The 12,712-nt window shown below is 34.6% G+C and overlaps 1 protein-coding gene across 3 annotated transcripts in view; it reads left to right on the forward strand.

Annotated features, from left to right (window-relative positions):
• The window catches only part of LOC135127789 (suppressor of cytokine signaling 5), a 45,541-nt gene that overhangs the window by 10,019 nt on the left and 22,810 nt on the right, over positions 1-12,712 (forward strand). For 2 of the 3 annotated variants that reach the window (XM_064054410.1, XM_064054412.1), the window contains exon 2: positions 7,341-7,966. In XM_064054410.1, coding sequence (XP_063910480.1) covers positions 7,413-7,966 — 554 coding nt within the window. In that variant the 5' untranslated portion in view covers positions 7,341-7,412. Of the gene's footprint in view, positions 1-720; positions 973-7,340; positions 7,967-12,712 lie in introns of those variants that run through there. The other variant, XM_064054411.1, reaches the window with a different exon arrangement.

A 12,712-nucleotide genomic window follows, 5' to 3' on the forward strand; every position in this document is an offset into this window, starting at 1 on the left:
CAAAACTTTGAGATTGTGATTATGAATCTCTTCATTAATTTAAAGACACAACACACCTATAAAAAGTCGAATCATAATCACAAGATAGACTGTAGTTCAAGGTTTATGCGTGATTATACCGCATTTACAGATGTATGGGATACTGAATCTAATTTTAAATTTCAGAATAAAAATTTCTGGGATCATTGGTTTTCGGATTGGCGGCAATATGAAAGTAATTCCACTTGAATAAGAAACGATAATGGAACTAGTTTACATTTTTGTCGCTAAAATGTAGCACAAACACAAGTTAATCGTAGATATTTATTCTTTCTCAAGCGATAACCTATTTATTTTGAGGGCGTTTCGCCGGCTGTCTTACCCAGATTTATTATTTTTTATCTACTCCATTGATTAATTTATAAATCATGGAAAAAGCGTTTCGCTCGGTTTATGCTTATCTCAATGAGTAAATCTTCCAAACAAGCCAAAAATCGGCACTTTTAATTTTATTACCGACATCTGCCACGGCCGTGTCCGTTTATCAGAAGTACCCTTGATCTCCGTTCCTCATAACTCGTCGGCATTCTTTCGAAAAATCAATTAAAAATAACCCAACCACGTGCGATTTAAATAAAAAATCGAGTCATTCAGCGACTCCAGACACCGAAAAGTGTTCGCCAAACGTCGCCGATGAGCAAAATCGTCTAGCTTGCAAAAATCGTGCCAAAAACTATTTCAGTCGTTACAAGGTTAGCTTCAAGTAGGCATTAAAGTTTTCGCGATAATGGTTATCACCGAAACATATAATCCATAAATACGCATTGTATTAGCTTTTATCACTGGTGATAATAGCAGTCACTGATTACGAGAATTCGCATTTTAATTTTGTTAATTAAGTGAAGTGACATCATGCGAAGAGGAAATTTTGATGGTTGAAGAGTCAGAGGTGATAATCGAGTGGAGTTTGATTAAATTGATATTCGACACAGGGTAAGCAAGCGTGTTTCGTGTACATTGAACAGGTTTAAGTTGCGGAAATTCGCTGATGAGAATGAGAGTGGTTTGGTTGTTGGAAATTCGTGCTACAGGTAACGGTTGTGTCGAAATGGGTGAATCTTCAGCCCACGCAGTTTTATCCAGGCTTTGGTAACCTTTGACATTTGGTCGTTCCTATCTCTTCCATTTGTTCTTATCCATTGTTTTTGTTTTCTAGTCATCTGGTGCGATTTCTCTCTATGGGAGAATTCGCGGCGGGGTTGTCAAAGACCTACCGATTTCTGAATAATACTAATAATATTTATTGATTTCAACAGGAAGAAACCCCAAATACAGAAACCAAATATTTGACATTTTCGAAACTTAACTAAATACATTTTCTTGTAGATTTCAACCTCTAGAACTCACTTTTGGCCTCGTTTCTTCGATAATTCCAACCGTTTTTCCAGAATCGCCAGTTGAAATATCGAAATTTTTAGAAATTTTCAAACATTCGGATTTGTACCGATTCTTTCGAAAATGTTGCCCCGTGACCATCAACACACTATATTTTAAGAATCAGCATGTCGAGATCTGCGTTCTTGAATTTTTTCAGAATTTTTAGACAACTTTTATAAAAGTGAAATTTTTTCTTCTTCAAATTTCGGCCAAATTTTGACATTTTCGAAACTTAACTAAATACATTTTCTTGTGGGTTTTTAGAAATTAGAAATTTTTAGAAATCTTTGAAAATTCGCATTTCGTTTCGGGTCTTTCGAAAATGTTGCTCCGTGACCATCAACACGGTATATTTTTGGAATCAGCATGTCGAGATCTACGTTCCTGAATTTTTTTCAGAATTTTTAGACGACTTTTTTAAAAGTGAAATTTTTCCCTTCAAATTTCGGCCAATTTTTAACATTTTCGATTTTTCAATTTTTGATTTCTCGATTTATCGAATTCAGATGTTTCGATATTTTAACGTTGATAAATTTTCAGTTTTCTGATTTCTCACTCCTCGACTCCAAGTTTCCATTTTACAGTTCTTCAATTCTTCGATTTTTCGACTTTGCTTTTTTGGTTTTTCGATTTCTCAATTTTCCAGTTTTCTAATTTCGCAATTTATGGATATTTCTTTCAATTTTTGTTATTTTTCAATATTTCGTTTCTTCGATTTTTTGATTTCTCGATCTTTTGATTTTTAGATTTCTCGATATCTTTGTTTTTTAGATTTGTCGGTTTTTCGATTTTTTACTTTTCTGCTTTTCGATTTTTCGCTGTTTCGATTTTTGAATTATTTTTCATTTTTTCATTTTTTTTTTTTAATTTTCGAATTTCGATATCTCGATTTGTCGATTTTTTGGTTTTTCGATTTTGAAATTTTCGATTTTCGAATTTTTATTTTTTTGATGTTTCGATTTCTCCATTTTCAATTTTATAATAATTTAATTTTTTAATGTTTTAAATTTTAGACTTTTTGATTTTTCGATTTTTTATTTTTCCAATATTTTTTGATTTTTCAAATTTTGACGTTTCTGAATTTTTAGTTTTCCGATTTCCCAATGAATCTATTTTCCGGAAATATTGCTCAGTTATCATCAACTATATATTTTTGAAATCAGCATGTCGAGATCTACGTCCCTGAATTTTTTCAGAATTTTTAGACAACTTTTGTAAAAGTGAAATTTTTCCAATGGTCTTCTTCAAATTTCGGCCAAATTTTGACATTTTCGAAACTTAACTAAATACATTTCCTTATAGTTTTCGAACTCTAGAACCCATTTTCGGTCTCGATTTTTTGATAACTGCAACCGTTTTTCCAGAATCGACCCTCGAATTAACGAAATTTTAGAAAATTTCAAAAATTCGCATTTTATGCCGATTTTTTGGAAAATGTTGCTTCATGACCGTTAACACGCTATATTTTAAGAATCAGCATGTCGAGATCTACGTGTTTGAATTTTTTTAGAATTTTTAGACAACTTTTTTAAAAGTGAAATTTTTCCAATGTTCCCCCCTTCAAATTTCGGCCAATTTTTGACATTTTCGAAACTTAACTAAATACACTTTCTTGTAGTTTTCCAACTGTGGAACTCATTTTCGGCCTCGATTCTTTGATGACTGCAACCATTTTTCCAGAATCGACGGTCGAAATACCAAAATTTTAGAAATTTTCAGACATTCGCATTTCGTACCGATTCTTTCGAACATCTTGCTCTGTGGCTATCAACACCCTATATTTTTGGAATCAGCATGCCGAGATCTACGTCTCGGATTTTTTTCAGAATTTTTAGACGACTTTTTTAAAAATGAAATTTTTCCAATGGTCCCCCCTGCTTCGAATTTCGGATAATTTTTGACATTTTCGAAACTTTACTAAATACATTTTCTTGTAGATTTCGAACTCTAGAACTCATTTTCGGCCTTGTTTCTTTGATAAATGTAACCGTTTTTCCAGAAGCGTCCGTTGAAATATCGAAATTTTTAGAAATTTTCAAAAATTCACATTTTATACCGATTCTTTCGAAAATGTTACTTCGTGACCATCAACACTCTATATTTTTGGAATCAGCATGCCTAGATCTACGTCTCTGTTTTTTTCAGAATTTTTAGACACCTTTTTTAAAGGTGAAATTTTTCCAATGGTCTTCAAATTTCAGCCAATTTTTGACATTTTCGAAACTTTACTAAATACATTTTCTTGTCGATATCCAACTCTAGAACTCATTTTCGGCCTCGTTTCTTTGATAAATGCAACCGTTTGTCCAGAATCGACGGTCGAAATATCGAAATTTTAGAAGATTTCAAAAATTCGCATTTCATGCCGATTTTTTTCGAAAATATTACTCCGTGCCCATTAACATGCTATATTTTTGGAATCAGCATGTCGAGATCTACGTTTTTGAATTTTTTTAGAACTTTTTGACGATTTTTTTAAAAGTGAAATTTTTCCAATTACTCTGTTTCATTCTCTCAACTATCACCCTCTCTCGCATTCTCCCATTTATCACCCTCTCTCTCATTCTCTTATTTATCACCCTCTCTCTCATTCTCTCATTTATCACCCTCTCTCTCATTCTCCCATTTATCGCTCTCTCATTCTCCCATTTATCACCCTCTCCCTCATTCTCCCATTTATCACTCTCTCTCATTCTCTCATTTATCACCCTCTCTTCATTTTCCCATTTATCACTCTCTCTCATTCTCCCAATTATCATCATTTCTCTCATTCTCTCATTTATCACCCTTTCTCTCATTCTCCCATTTATCACTCATTCTCCCAATTATCATCCTCTCTCATTCTCTCATTTATCACTCTCTCCCTCATTCTCCCATTTATCACCCTCTCCCTCATTCTCCCATTTATCACTCTCTCTCATTCTCCCAATTCTTTGAGTACCTTTCACATAAAAAAAGAGTCCCTGAGATTCTTTTACATTAAAAAAACGAGGACCCCCGAGATTCTTTCATATAAAAAACAAGATAGTAGGGGTCCTTGAGATTCTTTTATATTAAAAAAAGGACACAAGAGGCCCCTGATATTTTCACATTAAAAAAACGAGGACCCCCGAGATTCTTTCACAGTCTTGAAATAAAGACACAAGGGATCCTCAAGATTCTTTCATATAAAAAACAAGATAGTAGGGGTCCTTGAGATTCTTTTATATTAAAAAAAGGACACAAGAGACCCCTGATATTTTCACATTTAAAAAAAGGACTCCTAGATTCTTTCACATTCTTAAAAAAAGGACACAAGGGATCCCTGAGATTCTTTAACATTTAACAGAAGATACAAGGGGTCTTTGAGTACCTTTCACATAAAAAAAAAACGATACAGGGGACTCCTGAGATTCTTTCACGTTCTTTAAAAAGGACACAAGAGACCCCCGAGATATTTTCACGTTGTTTATAGAAACACACAAGAGGTACTATAGATTCGTTTACCTTCTTGGAAAAAAAGACACAAGGGGTCCCCGAGATTCTTTCACATTTGTTATAGAAAAGACAAACCAGAGACCCATGAGATTTTTTCACCATCATGAAATTTGAATTTTTAGACGACTTTTTTAAAAGTGAAATTTTTGCAATGGCCCCCCCTTCTTCAAATTTCGGCCAATTTTTGACATTTTCGAAATTTTACTAAATACATTTTCTTGTCGATTTCAAACTCTGAAACTCATCTTCGGCCTCGTTTCTTTGATAAATGCAACCGTTTATCCACAATCGACGGTGGAAATATCGAAATTTTACAAAATTTCAAAAATTCACATTTCATGCCGATTTTTTCGAAAATGTTACTCCGTGATCATTAACATGCTATATTTTTAGAATCAGCATGTCGAGATCTACGTTCTTGAATTTTTTCAGAATTTTTAGACACCTTTTTTAAAGGTGAATTTTTTTTAATGGTCCCGGCTTCTTCAAATTTCGTCCAGTTTTTGACATTTTCGAAACTTTACTAAATACGTTTTCTTGTCGATTCCGAACTATAGAACTCATTTTCGGCCTTGTTTCGTAGAAAAGTATAACCGTTTTTCCAGAATCGACGGTCGAAATATCGAAATTTAAGAAAATTTCAAAAATTCGCATTTCATGCCGATTTTTTCGAAAATGTTACTCCGTGACTATTAACATGCTATATTTTTAGAATCAGCATGTCGAGATCTACGTTCCTGAATTTTTTCAGAATTTTTAGACGACTTTTTTGAAAGTGAAATTTTTCCCTTCTGCAAATTTTGGCAAATTTTTGACATTTTCGAAAGTTAACTAAATACATTTCCTTGTAGTTTTCGAACTCTAGAACTGAATTTCGGCCTCATATCTTTGATAACTGCAACCGTTTTTCCAGAATCGACCGTTGAAATATAGAAATTTTAGAAATTTTCAAAAATTCGCATTTTGTACCGATTATTTCGAAAATGTTACTTCGTGACCATCAACACTCTATATTTTTGGAATCAGCATGCCTAGATCTACGTCTCTGTTTTTTTCAGAATTTTTAGACACCTTTTTTAAAGGTGAAATTTTTCCAATGGTCTTCAAATTTCGGCCAATTTTTGACATTTTCGAAACTTAACTAAATACATTTTCTTGTAGAGTTCGAGCCCCAGAACTCACTTCGGGTCTGGTTTCTTTGATAACTCCAACCGTTTTTCTAGAATCGTCCGTTGAAATATCGCAATTTTTAGATATTTTCAAAAATTCGCATTTCATACCGATTCTTTCGATTTATTGTGAAATTTTAATGTGTATACAAATATGTTTCTATTATTTTCTTAAAAGTACAAAAATGTTCAAAGATGGAAATCCCCATCTTGGTATATTTTAATTTATGAGTTTCGAACTGAGCTGGGACCAGGGCTGCGATTTTGTTTCTCGATCGAAAAAAACTGGATAGCGATAAAATCTCGTTTGTTGATTGGTTGAGATGCTACATTTGTCACAATTCTTGATTCTGTCACGAAATCAAGTCTTCATGGAGTGATGTTTCTCGATAGCTTTGAGTAAAGTGATACATTTTGGAGACATAACCTCGAAATTTATGTCAAAATAGAAATTCAAAATCGTAATTCTGAGTTATAAGTTCTTAAAATTAAGGTAATTGTAAACTTTTGAGCATTTAATAAACTTATATGCAAAGAATAAATGCAAACTTTAGCATTTAAAAGCTACGCAATGACATTTGTCGCAGTGATAATTTATCACTTCGATCGAAAAACAAAATCGCACCCCAGGACAGAGTGGATGATCTAACCAGAACCTGCATTTCAATGACTTGCAGTATCTCCATAATCATTGAAGCACTCTTGCAGCGTCACCACCATGACTTCATGTTTTGCGCTGCATTTCCTGTCATTTCCAGGCTTTATTATTACACTGGAACGTGTAATCCCGCTGCTGAAGTTGGACGAATGTCTCATAAGAAATGAATTAAAATGGAAATTAACTCTGCCTCACACACTTATGAATTGTTGATGACCACGCTCGTAATTTGTCTGTTTTTATGAGGCGACAATAGTCGACCCTCGTCGAGGTTTGAAATGTGACTTACAAGGTCATGGAATACATTGTGTTCGCGTAAAGTGCGATGTAGTGCGTTGTGGAAACAATCCAGGTCAAATGAAAAACGGTTCGCCCCATTTTCTCTAAAATTGAGAATAAAATAATGTTGCGCCTGCCTATATTTTTTATAATAAATATACGAAAATAATATTGACAACCTTTTGCTAAAAAATCTTTCTCAACTTAACCCCATTTTTCTCTTTATAATTACACTGTGGGAACCAACATCGTTAAGAACGCGTGATCGATCGATTACGAACCGCGCAAAAATCGCTAAACTGTGCCGTTACCGTAATTAATGTCAATCTTTTTACTTTCAGATCCAGTAATCCGCACATCCACATTGCATCACCGTGAAATGTAATTTCCGCCGATCCTCAGCCGCTCACACGATGGACTCCAGCAGCAGTTCGAGCATCGAGAAGTGCAATTGCGACAAGTCCGAGCCGTCGCAGGAGAGCGACAGCAGCAACTCCGAGTGCTCGTCGCCGCCGAAGGACAAGAGAATCAAAATCAGCCTGACCTCGTTGGGCCTGAACCTGCGACGAGGCCGATCAAAACGCAACAAGAAGTCGAATCAAAACGCTCCGTCCACGTCCGGCGCCGGCTCGAGCAAGGAGATCACGAAGAAGTCGCCGAAATGGGGCATCAAGTTCAACTGCGCCAAGAAGGAGCCGAAGGTGGCCTTCGTCGAGGAGAACACGTGCTGCAAGTGCACGTGTTACAAGAGGACGGAGGAGCACGAGGCCGGCCCCGGGACGGTCTTCACGGCCGAGGAGAAAATCAACGATGTTCCTACGGAGAGCCCGAACGAGGGGGAGTTCAGCGAGAGCAGGGAGGTGGAGAACCAGGTTAACGAGAGCGAAGAGGGGGAGGGGGTTCGCGGGATCTACGGGATTTCGAGGAACTCGAGCTGTTTGTGTATTGGTCCATGGGACATGCATTGGTGAGTAGTGTAGTTCGTTTCTTATTATTATTATTATTTTATCAGAAGAAAGTGTACAAATTTAAAGATTCAACGTTCATGCTTCATTAACTATTTTTAATTTGTTTTGTTTATAAGTTTATCTTAAATTAATAACAAAATCAAAATTGTTTTTCAACGTATAGCGGGTTAAAGTTTACAAAAATACCGGACGTGTTACGATTTGATTACATAAAAATTACTTAATATAATATCTATTGATGTAATATTAGTAAATGCTGCTTGCGGCGTCCGTACATACCAAGGTATTATCTGTTCACGATCTTTATATAGTAGGATTGGCTATGAAACTCTAGTGAGTTTGTTGGTATTCGATACAAAAGAATAAAAATTCTCTGAACTTTTCGTTAGGTTATGTTTTATTAAATTCAAGGTTAAAAAATATGCCAGAAATATAAACATTGTTGCCGATACTTTCAGTTTTCAGTAGCAATGACCAAGTTAACGGTAACCATTTCTTAGAAAGCATAAAACTTTACGCCATTTAAAACAGTTATTCGGCTTTTTGTAAGTGTTTATTTCATATGTAAGGAACAAACACTAAAATTTCACTTAAACATTGTTTTTATATGAATGGGGGTTCTACATACGACTATTGTCGCATGCCACATTTAGCATCTCATCTTTAATTCTCAATCATCAGTTCGTTCTGCTCGCCCACTCTTCTTAGAAATGGAAATTTCGACCTTTCTGAACAGCCTATTTCCATATCTTCCAACTTCTTTTTTCACTTTTCTAAGTTTACTACAACTACGGTTGGTAAAAGACAACACCCTTGCTCTAGTGCTTTGATGGGTTTAGCTCTTATGAAACATTTTTCCGGCCTTAAATTGAATGATTTATCTATATAGCTATTACTAATGCTTACGTAAGTGCTCTTTATTTGCTTTTACTAAGTACTTTCAAACGCTTATTAATAAGAACGTTACTATACGCCTTCTCCAGGTCCATGAAGAGTTACAAAAAAAATTGAAAATGCTTAAAATTTGGTGCAAAGTAACGTCGATGATCTAACTAAAATTATACTTATTTTGTTGTACGTCAGGTAGTTTTTCACATACCACCTTGGTAAATTTAGAACGTAAGATGCGTAAAAATATCACCCCCGGCAAGCTACAATTCACTCCATTTCCATTATTTCGCTATGAAAATCTGTATCATCACCGTCATTTTCAAATTCAGATTCTGAATCAGATTCACCTAGCGAAATAATGAAAGGAGGTATAAATTCGCACGAAAGATTTTCCATATTTTTTTCCCAATCTGCCAAAATAAGTTTCTCACAATGTTTACAAAAATTTTGCCACATGCTTGGAGTACATTTAGAAAGCGCCTCAGGCCATAAATTCTCCACCTTATTTTTTAATGAAGGTTGAGAATTTATATGCTTGATGTAATAGTTCTTACAAAATCCCCACGCCATTTCAATTGGATTATATTGACAATGGTACGGAGGTAATCTAAGAACTTCATGGCCACTTTCTCTTAACGTCTCGTCTACCAAACATCTTTTTTTTCGATTGTTTCCGAAGGGTTTAATTAAATCCCACAACTGTTTCTTCGAATTTTTTTTGTCAAATTCAACACTATATTTAAAGAGCCATTCCTGCCTTTCACATTTTTTACTAGAAAAAGTGGGTGGTTTCTCCAACTGAACCGAATGATACGGTGCATTGGCTAAAACCACCACACATTTTTGGTTCAACTTTGCCAAAGCAGGAATAGTCAAAATTTTCATAAGATCAACTGAAAAATTGAGCTTTTCGAAAAGTTGTCTAAAAATTCACAAAAAGTTTTCAGATATGAAAAAGTCAAAATTTTCTTAAAGGGGGAATATTGAAAAATGGGACTTTTGTAAAAGTTGTCTAAAAGTAAATAAAAAAATTCGGAGGTATAGTACTGATTCCAAAAATACAGTGTGTTGATGATCAAGGATCAAGATTTCAGAAATGTTTGGTTTGAAATTGACTCAATTGTTGTGAAAAGACGACTACGTATATTAACAAAAACAACGCCAAAATATAAACCCCGCCCACCCACCCTATCTCAATTGTGAAGATCTTTTTCTATTCGTCGTGAGTCAGGGGGCGGACCTTAATTAGAAAATGTTTATTTCTCTACAAGAAATTACTATGTGAAAAAAGTTCTTAAGTCATTGTGTTGTTCAAAGTGAAGGTAAGCAGAGAAAAATGTTGTGTCTCGGTGGGAGTCGAACCCACGTCTCTATGCTTTCCGGGCAAGTATCTTAACCACTGGACCGCGAGGCCACTTATCTTTCTCTGCTTACCGACGTGTTATTGTGCCGCCACAAAAGAAAACTATACGTATTATGTAAAAATGAGTGCAGAAGATTAAGTCCCACCTATAACGGCACCGATTTCAATTGTAAAAAATTGTTGATTTTTCATTCGTTGTCAGACTTCTAGGGGCGAAGCATAATTGCAAAATCCACAAAAGTGTACCATTTTAAACATGTTTCGAGTTTTTTGTTGTGAAAAGACGACTACGTATATTAAGAAAAACGGCGGCAAAATATAAACCCCGCCCACCCACCCTATCTCGATTGTGATGATTTTTCTCTATTCGTCATGAGTCAAGAGGCGGACCGACCTTAATTGCAAAATCCTTATTTCTCTACAAAAAATTACTATGCGAGACAAGTTCTCAAGTCATTGTGTTATTGAAAGAAACTATATGTATTATATAAAAAAGAATGCCAAAGATTAAGTTTCACCTATATCCGTACCGATTTCAATTGTGATAAATTTTTCATTCGTGGTCAGACCTCTAGGGGCGGAGCATAATTGCAAAATCAATATTTCACCACAAAAATGTACCATATTAAACATGTTTTAGGTTTCTTGTTGTGAAAAGAAGACTGCGTATATTAAGAAAACCAGAGGCAAAATATAAGCCCCGCCCACCCATCCTACCGCAATTGTGATGATTTTTTTCTATTCGTCGTGAGTCAGGGGGCGGACCTTAATTGTAAAATCCTTATTTCTCTACAAGAAATCGCTATGAGAAACAAGTTCTTAAGTAATTCTGATGTTCAAAGAAAACTATATATATTATGTAAACAAAGAATGCCAAAGATTAAGGTCCACCTATATCCCCACCGATTTCAATTGTGATAAATTTTTCATTCGTTGTCAGACCTCTAGGGGCGGAGCATAATTGCAAAATCCGTATTTCACTACAAAAATGTACCATTTTAAACATGTTTTGAGTTTCTTATTGTGAAAAGACGACTACGTATATTAAAAAAAATGTATATATATATAAAATTAACCACCCAATTTTGAAAAATTGTCCCGTCCATCGTTTTATGATCGTCTCTATCGTTATTTTTTGAATTTAAAAAATTGTTACAACCATCCAAGAACCCCATTGAACAACCCGCGTGGAGAATAGTAAACCTTGATGCTTCACTTGTAATTTTGGTGCACCCAGCGACGAATGGACGAACCATTTTGATAGATACATGTTTTATCCAATTTTTCACAAGAATTTAGAAACTGTAAATATGTTCTCAAAAAAGTAATTTTGGCTGCAACGACATGTTTTTGTTCATATAGAATTTTGCGACCATTTACTTCCCTGTGTTTATAACCCATTGACTTGAGAATTTTGTATAATGTGATTCGCCCCCCTTTAAATTCCAACTGTTCCCTAGAGTATGCCAAAAGAGTATCTACAGTGAAATATTCGTTTTTTTCATTAAGTTGCCAAATTTGTCGTTGCAGGTCTTTCCGAAACATATAATTTGTAAATAAATCCGTTGGTTTTCGCTTGCCAGATGGTGATATTTTTAAATTTTGGTCCCCTGTTGATAAAATTTTCGCCACAGTTGATGTTCCCACCTATGAGAAAAAAAAAAAATATATTTTGCAGCGTATTTTTACATTACCAAAAATATGTTCGAGACCCTCATAGTTACTTCTTCGAAAGAAAGATCGGGCCTGTCTTTTCGAAACTGCAAAAAACATCTTTTTATTGCAATTTTGTGTTGCAGTAAAACTATTTTAGGCACAATGATGATGTGAATCTGTCACAATGACAAATTATCTATTCTGGCAAAATAATAAATGAAATAGAAAAGTAGCAAATGTCAATCAGAGTACTGACAGACAAAAAACTAAATCATGAAATCAGTTTATCCAACTTAAAGAAAAAATATCAAAGCCCACTTTACTATATAAAGATCGTAAATGGATAATAAACAATAAAGGCGAATTCATAAAGCACAATATAAACGTATGTTATTTTTTCAAGTATAAATTAATCTTTGTGCATTATTATTAATAAAACAAGCTGTTATTTTTCATTAATAAATAAACGTAAACAAAAACAAAACCAACAAGAGAAAAATCCATAAAAGCATAACCAACTAAACACTGAAGAGAAGATGTTAAAAATTTCTGCCTTGTGCATATAAGTAAGCTCGTAATGTTTCCAAATTTTGATCATTTTTTGTAAAAGTTAGTCATCAGTACTTGCTAAGATAAAACTGATTTTGACAAATGGCATATCTTCTAAGAAAGAGAGGGTGGGTGGGCGTAGCTAGTATCTGCTAAGATAAGACTGATTTTGGCAGATGAGATAATCTGTAAAAAAAGAGAGGGTGGGTGGGCGGGCCTGGTACCTGCTAAGATTTTAGGAAGAATTGCTGGTTGCACTTATGAGGCTTTATTCAAACTTGTCTGT

This window comes from Zophobas morio, unplaced genomic scaffold (assembly GCF_036711695.1).
Source record: "Zophobas morio isolate AGI-343-1 ecotype UQ-CSIRO unplaced genomic scaffold, CSIRO_AGI_Zmor_V1 ptg000012l, whole genome shotgun sequence".
Classification (NCBI taxonomy): Eukaryota; Metazoa; Arthropoda; class Insecta; order Coleoptera; family Tenebrionidae; genus Zophobas; species Zophobas morio.